At 38.4% G+C, this 16,140-nt stretch overlaps 1 protein-coding gene across 1 annotated transcript in view; it reads left to right on the forward strand.

Moving 5' to 3' along the window:
* The window catches only part of SEMA3E (semaphorin 3E), a 148,821-nt gene that overhangs the window by 129,362 nt on the left and 3,319 nt on the right, over nt 1-16,140 (forward strand). Inside the window, exons 12-16 of the mRNA XM_030016018.2 lie at nt 1,128-1,219; nt 2,415-2,456; nt 5,611-5,777; nt 11,743-11,810; nt 14,120-14,259. Of these exons, the coding sequence (XP_029871878.1) occupies nt 1,128-1,219; nt 2,415-2,456; nt 5,611-5,777; nt 11,743-11,810; nt 14,120-14,259 (509 nt within the window). The remainder of the gene's footprint in view (nt 1-1,127; nt 1,220-2,414; nt 2,457-5,610; nt 5,778-11,742; nt 11,811-14,119; nt 14,260-16,140) is intronic.

Here is a 16,140-nt window from a genome sequence, read left to right on the forward strand (position 1 = left end):
CAGAGCAGAAGTTTCCTTATGGTTGTAGTGCAGGTTAGAAAGTTTCATCAAAGGCAAAGCCTGAACATCAGGACTTTCACGTGTCTGTCAGCAGGATTCGAAGAGTGACTTACTTATGAAAATCAGAGCTCAGAATGCAATTTTTTTTTTTTTTTTAGTGTTCCATCACAAAATAGATGCCTTTGATTACATATTCTCTTTGAGAAGTGGTGTATGACCCCAGTTTAATGGTTCCTCTTTATGTTTGCCCCTTTGATCTTTTGCTGAACATTTTTCCCAGTGCTTGTCTGCTTAATATTTCCCCTGTAAATCAAAGGTGACTGAAAGTAACAGAAGAAAGGAAGTGGTATTTGCCATTGTTGATGACAGATTTTGAGATTAAGGAAAACAAGACTATTCTAATAACAGTCAGCAAGACAAAGCTGAAGTGGTGGAAGACCAGATGCTATTCATGTGTTTTAATTTCCTGCAAGAGTTGTAGTGACAGAGAGGCTGATATATCTAAACTCCAATGTGCCCTAGACTTTTTGAATGTGCAGGGATATTTTGGTTCATCTTCCCTTTATTAACACCTTCAAGCTCAACATCAGCTCAGTGTTTCCCTAGAGGAGGGCAAGAACAGACAATGAGCCCCTGAAGGATTTTGTACTCTCGCTTGGAGGAACGGAGCTGCTGCCAGCAATTAAGGATAGTTAGTAGTTTCCTAACTAGTATAAACACTCAGATCTTATAATTAAAGCTACTTTACACTCCCTTGCCTTGATGGAGTCAGCTCCTGCTTACTCTCATTTCTTTTTCTGAAATATGGTCACCCTCTTTGATCCTTTTGCAGCTCACCAACGGATTATGACCCAGAGTTTGAAAAATACAAGTCAATTAATGATATGGCTCAGAGATGTCTCATTTGACTCTTATTTGCCAGGGACAAATTGTCATATGTGTTTATTTTCTAAGAGTAAGAATCCTCACTGATAACAGCAATATGCAACTACCTGTACATATTTATAAATTTCTCTCTGTTATCAGTTTGAAGAAGTCATTTAATGTATTTGAAAGCCATATAAACATTTCCACCAATTATAACCTTGAGTTTTGTTTTGTTTTTTTCTTTCTAAATTTATTCCCAGATAACGGAATTGTGCTGAAAGTCATTACAATTTACAATCAAGAGACAGAATCAATGGAAGAAGTGATTCTTGAAGAGCTGCAAGTATTCAAGGTGAACTGTGCTGTATATGAAGCATACATACAAGTCTTGAATTTTCTACAGAATTAAAATGTCTAAAAAATCTGAGGATAGTCAAATATATGGTAGTTATGTGCAAGAAATTTTCTAATGATCTAGTTATTTTATGACAGGAAATCTTCATTTTCAGCTGAAGTGTTTCTGAGGTAGAGTTATAGCCCAAGTACTGAAGCATATTGCAGCAAATCAGGACTACCGTCTTTCTGTTTACATGCTTGGAGGTTGTAGTGTGACTTTTACTTAGAAACTTACTGCATTTTATTTCATTTCCCTCATATCCAATTAAATATTTGAAAAAGTATAACTACATGCATAAAAATGTGCCTACTACAATCTTGGAAGCTTAAATGAGGTCCAGATAAGAAAAGCCCAATCCTCAGAAAGAGTGATTCAGTTAATCAGTCTTTACAGTGAGCAAACCTGAGTCCTAGTGAGACAAAACTCCATTCTGTTCAAGAATAACCCACGATTAAAGCTCAGTATTTGGTATGTGGCAAAGTTAATATAATGAAATTCTCTTAGTGAGTATTCACATCATGTCATGTTAGCCACATAAAGTAGGAGGCTAACTTACTTACAACCATAGGGAAAATACAACATCCAGACTTGGACATTTAAATATGGTACCTGCATTTAGGTAATGTGAGTATTGACTTGTTGCTGGGGGGAAAAATCACAGAAAATGCCCCTCTTGATAAAGCTGGTTTTCAATAGACCTATTAGGGGCTATGTCTTGCCATTGGTCCAGGAAATCTGAGCAGAGGGCAGAGAGGACAATGGTAAAAGAAGGAATTCCTGCTATTTTTATCTTATCTTCAATGAATGTTTTCTTATAAAGACCATTCCACTTATCACTCTCAAGCAGGACAAAAGAGATTCAGTGGTGGCAAGAGCTAATGTCATGTTTGACAGGGAAATTGTAGTGTTCCTGTGGCTCCGATAATCCTGAATTAAGTGTTGGCTGGTTGTTTTTAAATAAACTCTTTTAAAGCAATACTTCTGAAAGTCACAATTTCCTCACATCTTTCTGTAGCATCAGAAGTTAAAGAAAGTCAAAGGTTGTAGCAAAGCTGAGTATAAGTAAACATCAACACTATTTTACCTAATTTAATGTCATAGCAAAAAGTTATTCTTTTTTCTAAGCAAGGAATTATTTCCTATTTTCTAGGTGTCAGTTCCTATTATTTCTATGGAAATCTCTTCAAAGAGGGTAAGTATTTGACAAGTTTGAAATGTGAAGATCGTGACTCAAATGTAACAAAGCTATAAACTCTATAAAGATAGATAGATACATAGATAGACAGACAGATGGATGTACATCATTTATAATGAGATCTGGTCTGATGCATGTAATCCTTTTGTAATATAAACTTATGGCTATATGCTCTGTTCCTTTATGAAACATTTGTGTTTTTCAATTCTAATGTTAAATCTCCTTAGTTCACACTATCATGCATATCAAAGCAAGTAAAAACCAACCTGATGTGTGAGTTACTGACATAGTAATGACAGTAGGGATTACCTTGGTGGATATGGCAACTCACAGAAAAGTTCCTTGCTGATAAATGCAGACAGACTTCAGCCCCATGGGGATATCAGTGCAAAAAGAGCTTTGCTGGCTCTCCCACATATTCAGTTGCCCATGAAAGGCAGGGCTGTTTGGATCTGACTCCCTTTTGAGTTTCTGCTAGTTTCTGCTAATATAAACACCCAATTTATTATTCTTGCAGGTAGATTCTCATCCATACCATATCATCATATCATGTTGAGAAGAAGCCATTATAAACATCCCAGGATAGTTATATCTTAATAGATCTTAGACATCCATTGCAATGTAGGTGCACATAAACATAGCAAAACACAAGAATGAAAATTGCATTAATAGGACGTGTGAGCGTGCCCCAAAAGACCATTTTAGTCTTGGTGTCTAGTCAACTTGCATTCTTTCTGTAGGCAATGCAGAAAGACAAACTCCTCTGATGGTGATTCAGAGGAGGATGTTAGGTGTAAATATCCTGAATTATTTCCAGGATCAATCTATTTTTTTTCCATGGACTGTGAGCAGCTCTGGACACTAGATTGTCTAACACTTCACCTAAGTGATTATCTGGATAAAGACTTTGGTGTCATTTCAGATATTTCCCTTACCTTTAACTCTCAGTGAAATGTCATGGTAAAAGGATTGTGTTGGAAGAGTAAAAAGGAGATACTGTATAAAAAATGAAGTAGTCTTCCTCCATTACATCCAGCTCCCAAGAGGGCTGCTAACTCTACTAATTCAAGAAGTATCTGGAAAATCTGGAGAGAATTATAAAAAAGCCACCAAAGCAATTCAATGGTTGAAGAATAAACCTTTTTGTGAGAAGTAAAAGTAGCTTAACTTTTTCAAGATGTCAGAGAGAAGACTGAGAGAGAACAGGGTAGCCCAATATAAAATTTTACTGAATGAAGTGACTTCCCAATGTATGTGTACAGGGATTCTTGAACATCGATGGCAAAGCAATATCAGATTAAATAACCAAATTCAGCTTGTTGAATGTAGATAAACTTAATCTTGAAATACGATACAGTTTTCTGATACAGAGGACAATTAAACGTTGGAATACATGTTAGGGACAGGGTTGGCAACAAGTAATTTTGTCTTTAAAATGAGCAGAAGTATAACTTAGTTCAGTTTATGTGAAAAAAGTTAGGTAGCTCAAGCATTTTGGCTGGTCTCTTTTGAACTTGGAGTTAGTGAGCCTGTGGAGACCTTCTTGCTAGCTTTGTCTCAATTCCTTATAACACTAAACAGTCTTCACTAAGTCAGTGGTACAATAAAATATCATGTTTCAGGGCTGAGCTAGTTATCTGCAGAGGCTGGGAAGGAATGTTCTTCTTTGATGTTCAGTTGGATAGATATCGGATGCTTTTTGCCCTCCTCTGATGAACCAAGACTTAGAGTAGTCTTTACCCCTGCTAAAAGATGAAAGAGAAAATCCCATCTCATATGTCTCATTGAAAGTGTTGTTCATGTCTTCTGGGACAATCACACTGCAGCCTTTGCAGACAAGAAATAATTCCCCTCAAACAACGATCCTAGGTTTCTTCTTCATTCCAGTTGGCAGATTGAGTTCCTGCTGCTATTATCTGGTTTATCTCACCTGAAAAGGTCTTCGAGCATTGCTGCTACCTTCCTCTCCTAGTTTCTTTCCCTGGCATTTCTGAAAGTTAAATGTCTGTGATCTAAACAGATACAGGAGCTGTAATTAGGAACAAGAATTAATTATCTGGATTAAACGTCATGTTTTGTGATAGGTAAGCCAGACTAAATGAGCTGCCAGTATTTTCCAGCTTTAAACAATTTTAAAATATCAGACTTTGAAAGCTTGGGAATTTTGAAAGAGTGGGAATTATGGACTAAGTTTGGCTATTAGGATAAACACAATTTAAGTGTTCATTAGGAATCCTTTTTCTGACTGGTAAAATCATGGAAGTGAGCTGTGCATGAGCAGATCCTATTGCAGTGCACGCTGCATATTTCTGTGTTCAGACTATTTACATTCACCAGCAACAAGCCTTTTTCTCAAATCCCTGTAAATTCAAGCTATTCTCTTCTGAATTTATTATGCCAGCATCTCAAGAATTAGATTGATCATCTTTCATTTGATTTGAAAAGGACATTTACGTGAACTCAGAAGATTCAAACAGTCTTAGCACTAATGTTGAAAAAACCCAACACCCCGCAAATAAATATTAAAGAAGTAGAATGTGACCATTTAATTTGTAAGGAAATACTGCACAGCTCCAGAGGAAAAAAAAAATCTACCTATCTTCTGTGCACTGAGGGATTAGACAAATCATACTACTACTGTGCATGTGTATATGTGACCATATTGTAAAGTAGCCACATCAAGAGTTAAATTTACTTGATAACTCCCATTTTAAGACTGAGGTTGCTTATAACTTTTGCAAATTTGAACTTCTTTGTTTAAAGTCTTTCATGTCAAGTTTTTTTTTTGCAGATCAGTTAGGTGACAGAAGTGTAAAGAGGGATGCATTGGAAACTATCTTGAGGAAGAAGAAGAAACTTAAACCCCTGTCCATTCAAACACAAAGATTACAAAGCTGAAACTTCAGACGCGAGGAAATGCCAAAATAAACTTGTTCATTTTACCTTCTTTCTGTTCCTCTGTCCTCATGCAGGAGAGTTTAGTCTGTAAACAGATATTTTCCTACAGAGTAACTCTGCCTCCCTCAGGGCACAGGCTGGATGCACAACTGGCAAGCAAAGATAAAGCTAACATTTTTTAATAACTCCACTGGTAACAGAACTTTTAGTGGCAATTCTAGGAATTTAATCGTACATGGTGTATTTTTTCCAGCAACAGCTCTACGTTGGATCTGAGTCGGTCATAGCACAAGTGAAGTTCCACCAGTGTGACATGTATGGCACTGCCTGTGCAGACTGCTGCCTCGCTCGAGATCCGTACTGCGCTTGGGATGGGATCTCCTGCTCCCGATACTATCCCACAGGAATGCAGGCAAAGAGGTGAGAACTGTTGCCTTCTGTGATAACCTTTTTGCAAAATACCTATGTAAAGAGTTCCTACTGCAACACAAAGTACTTCGTATCTCCCCCTCATAAAAATAACTGAGCGGTAAGAAGATATGTTAACTGCTAATTTATTAGCACAACCTTAGGGAATTGCAAAAGAGCCAAATTAACAGGATGGCATAAACTGCAGTACCAGGAATATTTTTATGAATGAAGCTAAGTCGCTTAGAAATTATTTGCAGTAAGTTTTAAACAAACCTCAATTTCCTTATACATCTTTGGCTGTGCATAGGAAAGATTCTTTACAACATCAGAGACCTATTTTGGTAGTATTATACAGCAAATGTATCACACTGCAATAATATACATAACAGAATTTCCAAAAAAAGCAAAGATGACTCTGTGTTAATAGTCAAATACCTTCACCAGCCAAAATGAAACCAGAGTATCTGCAAAAGCTAAGGTTAGGCTTAGGCTTTCTCCAGTGAATTTATAAAGACAAGTTACTCTAGAGGCCAGGTCAAAGCATGAACCTAATTCGGGTACTTTAATTCTTCCCTTGGGGATACTTCTCCTCTCTATCACCATTCACTTATTCATGGCTCTTGGCCTTCACTCTTTTATGCAGGAATTTCCCATATAACTGTCCTCTTCCCTCTCAAACCCAGGTTCACCAATTCAGCTACACAGATACTTAATCAAGCAGCTAGAACATGCATATTTTAATCCAGACCTTTTCACAAGACTTTAAGTCAGCTTTGCCACTAGAGAGAGTAATTTCTAGCCTTAGTCAGCAAAATCTTGGTAACGTAAAATTCAAATCCTTTCTGTGGCTTTTTTTCAATTACTGTTTCTGCAAATATATGCATATATATATATATTAGACCTACATGAACTGCAAGGACTAGAATGAATTGAGTAAATTCTAGAGAAAGTTTTGAAAACCAGTGGAGATGGTTCAGTCAAAACCAAGTTATAGTATCCCAAATTTATTATTATTTCTTAAGGAAAACCAGGAAGGTGGGGGGGGTTTATTTATTTTCTGTCCTGCTTACCTTATCTTTATGTGAACCTGGATGCACTCAGACAAATGTACTGCTGATTATAGTCAGGCTCAACAGACATTGCTGTGGATTTTTCTGTAAGATAATGAACAAAGCCACGTTACATTGGGCAACATGACTTTTTGGGTAAGGCACTTTAAAAAGTAAAAATGAGAAATACAACCAATGACTCAGCATAATTAAGAATCTCTTGGACCTAGTACACTAAGGCGTAGGTTAAACCAAGTAGGAAATCTACACCACTTTTACAAGCAGGACTGCAGTCTTCTCATGCCTTTTGGAGGCAGACCTAGGGGAGGAAGTGGGCTCTGGTTGTCTGCTCAATGTGAGAAAAATCTGGCTAAAATTTTCAGGCCCCAGGTTAAGAAAGAAGGCCAGCTATATAGCAGGCCAGGGAGATTAATTTCCTACAGCATAAATAGAAATTGTATTATCATAATCATAAAGCATATGGGTTACTCATCTAATGATGTAAAAGTCATTTGGGGAAGAGAGGGAGTTAAAAAAATTCCCAGCAGCCTGCTAAGACTGTATTAGCATTTACGTTGTTGTGCAGGCTACTTATTGCCTAAGAAAAGATAAGAGAAACTCAGTCAGTCCTGAACTCTGTTGAACATTTTTAGCATATTTCTCACCTAAGACAATTTCCAGAGTAGCAGCCTTTAAGTCCCCTGACACACGCATTTATCCAGGGTTGAGTGATATGGGCAGCACCCCAGGCACCTTTCTGTGCCTTACCTCCCCAACATTCAGCAGGTCAGCCTCTAAAAGAAGAAAATACTGCTGTTATCACTCTGCTTCTCTTAAGATAAGCACTGCAGCTTTGGAGAAGGGATTTGCACTCAATTGAATGTTCTTGAAGACTGCAAAACTTGTTTTACATATAAGAGCTTGGGGAACAGCCAGCAAGAACTAATAATACTGAGAGGGATAGATGGCATTTGCTTTGTTCACTTTAGCACTCAGAGCATTTTAAACTTATGAGCTTACACTAACTGTGTGGTACCTGGACAGGCAGGGAGAGCTACTTAGGACACGTGTATGGAAGTTGTTTTAAGTTGCCTCCTGCTGGGTTCCAGGAGGAGAGCACTGCTGGAAAAGGCAGGTCTCAGTAGACAACATGGAGTTTTCTGATATCAAGTGACCCTGAGCAGGTGATAACCCTGCCATTGCTGCCTTGGGCTCCAGACACAGTTAATGCCATATCCCAGAGCATACACATCTTAATTTGGCCTTGTCTCAGGGCTCCAGATATCTCCTCGAGCTGTACAGGGTAGTACAAGTAATGTGAGTACCAGGGGCATTGGAGAGTGCTTGTTGTCACCATTCCTGGCAGACTTCGCTTCATCAGGACTTATGGAGCTGTGCCTTACATTACAGCACACCTGAGCTGACTTTAATACCACCTCTATTTGCTCAAATGTGGCCCTCATACAGTACATTTAGGTGGGATTTTGACTTGTAAGAGCAGCCCTGCTAGTGCAGTAAGAGCACTGCTAAGAGCTCTTTTTTTAATTCTACTCCTGCTGGTGAAGAGTTGAACTGAAGCAGGGATGTACAACGTGTCCTCCCCATTTTGATTCAAATGCTCTCTGCTTTAGATCCTAATGCCTCCAAGGTATGACAAGTGTTTAGAGAAACATGAAATAGAAAAACTGTAAACTCAGGCATGTACAGGATATAGAGAGACCTGCAACATAAACACAAAAACCCCTCTGCTTGACAGCTGGTACTAATGTGTAGAATTTTGAAAGCCTATATTATAATTCCTTGCAAATGCATAGCCTGAATAGTTAATTAAATATAGGATTTAATTAAGGACAAATAAAAACCAAGCCCAAAGTCCCATATCTTGATGCTGGCAGTGCAGCATACTATGATGTCATGGTAGTTACAGGTGTACAGCTCCTGCATACTGCAAATACTTAAGATGCTAGATGGAAATTATATTGCATTCAGGTTCCATGAAGTATGCTTGAGAAAGCAGAGAGGTTCAGGACTTAAATAAATGCTTTAGTTCACTATTACCTCTGCAATCTGATTTAGGCAGGTTCAATTTTTATCTAAACAAACACTAAATTCTACAAGTGAGTTTCTTTGCTGTGCCAGCTCACCATCCAGGTTGAAAAAGGGCTGAAGTAATTTTAAAATTTCTTTCAGCTTGGGTAGGTCTGGTAACCTGATTTCTTAGCTAATTTTAAGAAGCTGACAGTCACCCTCCTGCCTTCTCTCCCTCTCTGGCCACTTTCTCTACCACCCACTCCATCAGCAATCATGCAAACATGCTCTTCATATCTCATGGTTAGCAGGAGAACTCCTAACAGATTTTTTTTTCCCCAAATCTATGGTTTTTTACCCCCAGGCCTCCTGGGCCTCTTTGCCACCTGCCTGTGACCCGGTGCCCAGGCTGGAGGAGGGGGTGGGGCTGCACTGATAAGCAGCCTCTGGGTGGGGCAGGGTGGGGCAGGGCGGGGCGGGGAGGCGGGGCTGCTAAGGGGCTGCCTTCGCTTTGCAGCTAAATCCCTGTGCTAACCCAAATATCACTGCTGTAACATCTGGTTCAGCAAAACCGAACTCAGTCTCCTGACCTACTTAGGCAAACTGCAACGATGCCTTTTCTTTCTGAGCCATTTAGCCTTGGGTAATAATAAAGGAACATAAGGATGATGGTGAGGATGATGACGACGACTGTATTGCTTTCTTGTGGATCATTTTTACTAAGTTCCTGAAAGCACAGAGTTACACATGAAGTTATAGATTGCAAAAGACACTTCCATATATTCAGTACATTTTCTAGTTACTGAAAATTGTTCTTTATAGTAGTTTATCTCAGGGATTGTCTGCTACTCTATTATTCATGGAATTCTGAATGAAATGATTGCTAAGAAAAAAATAACAAATACCAGGCTTATGTCACTATTTGTAAAATAAGTTTATCTCCCAGCATCTCCTTCTCTTTCAGCACCTCTCCCCATTTTCTCCTTCTCTTCAAAAAAGTAGCAAGTGAAGGCACTGGTAATATATCTTCCCCAGTCTTCACACTCAGAACAGTAAAATTCCATCAAACAAGCATTTATTTTGCTTGAACAGTTCTAACAACTGGAGAAATATCCTATTTTACAAAACTAGGATTGTTTTAGCTCTACAATGATCTTCAGAACTGAAGAGTAAATAGTGCATGCCTGCTAACTGTCCTGTTCCTGCCAGATAGGGCTGCTGGGCCTGACAGCAGCAGGGTTTTCTTTTTTGTTTTTTTTTTCAAGGCTAATGTCTACAGTATTTATGTATATTTGTGCAAGAGTATGTCTCTTCTGAATAATCTGTATACACAGATATGCAAAGTTGGTGGCAGCATTATTCAGTGCTGACACTTTGCAGAGTTATCAGTAAGCACATCTATACATTACCATGAGAACTCCCAGGGCATGACAAAGCCCTGTAGCTATCTCAGAATCTCAGGTTTTGTTTAATAATATGCATGTATTTTTAGTGCTTCTGCCTAAAAGGTCCAATGCAATCCCCACTGAATTTGCAGATTCCCCTGAAACAGCAGGGGCAAAACATTGGTTCCGGTCTGAATATCAGTAAAGGTTAAAGCTGCCCTCTTGGTCCCCCAGCACCACTGGATCAGAATTCCATACAGGTGACAGAACTCAGAAAATAATTGCTGTCTACTGCCAGTTTGGAAGTACGATGAGTAACATCCATGGGCAAGATCTTTAGCATAAATCTACAGAGTTTCAGTAGATTCAATCTGTGCCAAATAAAAATTGTGCCTTTTCAGTTCACATAGCACTGGAGAGAAAGCATTATTTAAGTAGTAAATGCAAAGAATAACAAAACTGCTTCGCTTTGCTTGTTTCTATCATATATGATTTATACTGTACACGTACCTGCTGTGTAAGTTTTTCTGCACTGCATATTTGTTAATCTGTTATGTATGGCATTAGCAATACAGTACAGAATTACTTTTTATGCAAATATAGGAAAGGTATCCTTAGTATAACTAAATTTCTGGTTGTTGGAAATACTACATCTGGCAAGATATGACATTGCAATAGTCTCTTTCATTTCCCTAGTAAGCAATCGTAATTTTATTTATCAGGACACTCAGAGAAAAAAATTGCCATATAAAAGTGCAATTCTTCTGGGAATGCACTGCACAATTGTGGTTTTCATTATTTTCCTGTAAATGTATAGAAAAAAACCAAAGCCCAAAACTCACAACAATTTTTCTCTCAGAAGCAATTGCATTATTTCCAGGTCACAGCCAGGGCTCACAGGTTCTGACCACATTTCTGCCACTAGCTCTCTTTCTAGGCACGGGCAAGTCATGAGTGTGTCTGTTTCCCTATTGAGAAAAATGGGCTTAACAACTGTCTGCTACACAGATATAATAAAACGAAGTATTTGCTCTGCACTTTGAGATTCCCAAGTGAAAAAAACCCATGACAGCGAAGGATAAAAGAACCACCATTCACATACATGGCAAACTGTTCTAAACTAAAAAAGGAATATTCCCTTGCCTTCCAGAGAGAGAGAACCCAAAGACAGGTTGAAGGTCCCTTTGACTCTTCCTAGCACTGAATGTTGCCCAGTTGGTTCTGAGGTTCTTGTTTTAGCATTTATAATGTTAGTGTAGTTACGTATAAACTGTACACGTAGTTGTGCCTCTTCCCCAGACAAGTGTGTTTCTTTTTTTCAGACGTGATTCCCAATAGGTTGAGTAGAGAGAAAAAAATGATGCATAAATGAGTACTTCTCACAACAATGCTAAAGTTTTAGGAATCAAGATTTAGCTCCTTATGTTTTTGATGAATACCACTTTAGCATAAACCCAACAATCTGTAAGCTAAACATGTTATCTCAAACAGTTCCATTTTTTTCCCCTCCAGACGTTTCCGCAGACAAGATGTTCGACATGGAAATGCAGCGCAGCAGTGCTTTGGCCAGCAGTTCATTGGTAATCTACTCACACGTTTACAAATTGCTAGCAAATGCCTGGAGCAGAGAGCACAGACTTTGCCAAGAGTATGAACCAGACCATGATCTCACCTGAGTTTTTTTTACTGGCATATTCCTATAATAAGTTATAAGAGTCATGGGGATGAGCCCATGTCATCCAGGTCTAAGAATGACTTTGTTTCCATGGCAGGTCAGGTGCATCCCATAACGTTCATGTAGTCCTACAGCCCTGTCATGTGGCTAATGCATTTCAAGGGCTTCCAACAGAAATGCAAGTGGAGAGATGGGGCAGGGATAAGAAACAACAATAATTCATGCATCCTGAAATGAATATGAAATACTGCCAGGACACTCAGCCAGAATTGAAGGAGCTCCATAGCACAGACATGGGTAATGACATGTCAGAACACAAAGTTGTATTTATGATCAAGATTTCTCCTTGTCATGGTTTAAGCCCATCCAGCAACCAGGCACCACGCAGCCGCTCGCTCACTCCTCCCCACTCCCAGTGGGATGGGGAGGAGAATTGAAAAAAAGAAGTAAAACTTGTGGGTTGAGATAAGAACAGTTTAATATCTAAACCAAAATAAAATATAAGAAGAACAATAATAATAAACATATAATAATAGTAATAATAATAGTAATGAAAAAGAATATAACAAAAAAAAGAGAGAAAAATAAAATCCAAGAAAAAGACAAGTGATGCACAATGCAATTGCTCACCACCCATTGACCGATGCCCGAGCAGTGATCCGTCCCTCCCAGCCCACTCCCCCCAGTTTATATACTGGGCATAACATTCTATGGTATGGAATATCCCTTGGCTAGTTCAGTCCAGCTGTCCTGGCCATGCTCTCTCCCAGCTCCCTGTGCACCTGCTTGCTGGCAGAGCATGGGAAACTGAAAAATCCTTAACTTCGGGTAAGCGCTACTTAGCAACAACTAAAACACCAGTGTGTTATCAACTTTATTAAAAAGACTTTCTCTCTCTTTTTTTGGTTATATTTTATTATATTGATATTTCACCCTCTTTTTTGTTATATTCTTTTCCATTACCACTATTGTTATTATATTTTTTTATTATTATTATATTTTGTTTTACTTTAGATATTAAACCGTTCTTGCCTCAACCCACGAGTTTTACTTTTTTTCCTGATTCTCTCCCCCATCCCACTGGGAGGGGGGGGAGTGAGTGAGCGGCTGCGTGGTGCTTAGTTGCTGGCTGGGGTTAAACCACGACAGTCCTAAAAAAAAAGATAGATTACTGTGTCTAATGGTGTTGTCCAAACCTTGGAAAGTGATGTTTCAAACATTGTTATTGGTAATGGCAAAACAGACAGAAAACAGTCGCCTGGACATCCTCAGTATTTTTCAGGATAACAATCAACAGAAGAAAAAAACAAATATAAAAGTTCCTTTTAGATAGATAGCCAGAGAAAAGATATTTTAGATATTAAATATTAGATAGATATTTTACCAGAGAAAGCTTCATTAAAATTGAAGCCCATTGGAGGATATAGTAGATTTTGGAAAAGTATATTCCAATATGAAATACTGAGAATACAGTAAGTTTGAAATACAGCAGAGCAATCACAATGATATCAAACCCTGTATTTTTTAGGGTATAAAACTGGTTGGTCTCAAAAATATTTCTCACTACTATGGAATAAGATGATTTCATTAATGCGGCAATTGGTCTCCTCCAGTGTAACATCTAGTTTATCTTCCTCCAGATGTTTTGTTGGATGGAAAAGCAGAATTGAGTTTTGATTAATTTCATTCACCTTGGTTTTATTAGCACCCTTGGGCCAAAACTATACATTCATTTTACATGTTTATAACATGGATATGTATAATATTGGTTATGGTATTTATAGTTTTTAAGTGTTTCATTCCGCATAATGCTATGTGCTCTCATTTTTATGCCTAAAAATATTTAATTATTTATCATATTTAGGCATGTATTGAATCCTCCTGTTTCACAGTGAAAATGAAATAGATGAACTATTCATAAGAACCAGGCACAAGCAATTAGCAGTGTGAAAGCCTGAGATCTGTTTTTCTGCGTATAATCCTAGCTGAATCATGGCAGAATTTGGTCCATTTATGTTATGGCCAGATCCTGCGAGAGTCTGAGATGATGGGAAAATTCACTTACCAGGTCAGATCTTCACCAGATGCTGCTTTTCAGTCACTATCTGGTTGGATCTGAACTAAACTTCACTTTAAAAGTAAATATACCTGAATATGGAGTGTAACAAGTATTGGCAGTAACACATATTTTTAAAACATTTGTTTTCCTTCCAGGTGAAGTCCTGGAGAAGACTGAGGAGCGACTTGTTTATGGAATAGAGTACAACAGCACCCTTCTGGAGTGCACCCCTCGGACCTTACAAGCAAAAGTAATCTGGTTTGTCCAGCGAGCACATGAAACTAAGAAGGAGGAGGTAAATATTCTTATATATTAACTTTTTAACTAAAAGAGCCTGCTGTTAGGAATATTACATCTTCACTGAAAGGCCTGTCATCAGTTGCTGAAATGTACATGGATGTCAGGGAAAATCATTATGTTCATCTGCTCTCTTGAATTAATAGACCTGAGAATTTCATCTGGTGTTTGCATTCAGCATCTTGAACACAGATGTTAGAAATGTAGTGAAACTTGATTTAAGATCTCAAAACAAAAGAAAACCCACCACTTCTCTTGGTATGTTATTGCAGAGGTGAAATGTGTACATATTACTCCCAAAGCTAGTCTAGCTTAACATCTATTAATTCTTGCTGCCTCACCCATTACATTACAGAACCTTCTGAAAATGGGTGTTGATGGATTCTCTCTCTCTTTTACATATATTTCCCTGTTATGAAAATGCTTCATAAGTGTTACTATGTTTATTCCTCAATACCTCTCTGATAGAAATCAGTGTAGCTATCCCCTCTTAGTGTGTGGAAGGACATGGGGAGAAAAGCCTCAGACTACCAAAGGAAAAGGATGGTTGTCTTACTGCCTAGCAGCTAGGCTCTGCTGCAAACGTGAGAGCCCAGCTTAGCCATAGACATCTGAAGATCTCTGGAGTGGGACTCATCTGATAGAATATGTGGACATTTATAGTAGAGATCTACCTGGGAGCTAGTCAGTGTAGGCTGCCTTTGAAGTCAGACTAGACGGTGTTGCAATTATAGCCAGTGGTATCACCTCATGCTAAACTAGACAGCTTCATTTGGTCAGGTAAAAAATGACTAGTAAACCACTGAATACAAAAATAACCGAGGACGCCACACTCTGCTTTAAACATGTAAAATTAAGCAAGATGAATACCATCCCCACTTCAGGCACATTTTTGCCTGAAGTTTTGTCCAAGTCCCAAATCTCTGCATGGTTTTTCACACTTGGTATTTCCTCATGTACTTAGCTGGAAGATCCCTATCTATGCATAATCATTCTTACAATCAAACTATTAATCAGGTCTTTCACAGAAGGTAGTGAACTGTGAAGTGGGGAGGATGTTCTACTATATAAACATCCCATTAGACCCAGTAGCTCAGATACTGGACACCAGGAGTGTAAATCTGAACAGACTCTAAACTTCCAGTATGTCTTTATACTACCAGGATGAATTTGTTTTAAAGCTTCCCCCTGAAAGTTTTTCAATTTTTTCATGAATAATTATATAGTCATTAGAAAAAAACCACAAATAAAAGCAGAGAGAAGTAGAATCATAGAGTCATAGAATCACAGAATGGTTTGGGTTGGAAGGGACCAGCGGAACGGAGGATTCCATTCTCCTGAGCACTTTTGATGGCTGGATTAGACAGCACAGTGCTCCCTGCTTGCTAGCATCCCCAAATGCCTTGTAGTTGATAATGTAGCTTTCGGGAGCTGTAGGGGGAACTCAAATACCAAACTCAGAACTGAGGCTTTAAGATCGCAATGGTCCTGCAGCTAGATATACAAATACCTATGTGTGTGACCTCAAGAACATTTGTCAGGGTGTAAGAGAACTCACAGTGACAGTTAAAGCACGTCATCTAGCAAATGCCCATTTGTTTTCCATCCAGTAGTTTATTTGCATGTTTCAACCTTATTTCCCTCTGTGATTTAGCCACAAGTGACTAACCCATGCTGGGGAAATGGGAAACTATCTGCTCTACTATCTGCTCTTCCATGCTTGCCAGATTCTCTAGACCACTTTCTTTTCACAGCTCAATCTCTTCTTTACTTCAAGTAAATATTTTTGTTACTTACAAACTGTGAATTAAAGGATCACAGATCTCTAATCTTGCTCTCAAAATTTAATATTATATTCATGAAAGTAGAGTTCAGAAGT

The sequence above is a fragment of the Aquila chrysaetos genome, chromosome 5 (assembly GCF_900496995.4).
Source record: "Aquila chrysaetos chrysaetos chromosome 5, bAquChr1.4, whole genome shotgun sequence".
NCBI classification, from domain to species: domain Eukaryota; kingdom Metazoa; phylum Chordata; class Aves; order Accipitriformes; family Accipitridae; genus Aquila; species Aquila chrysaetos.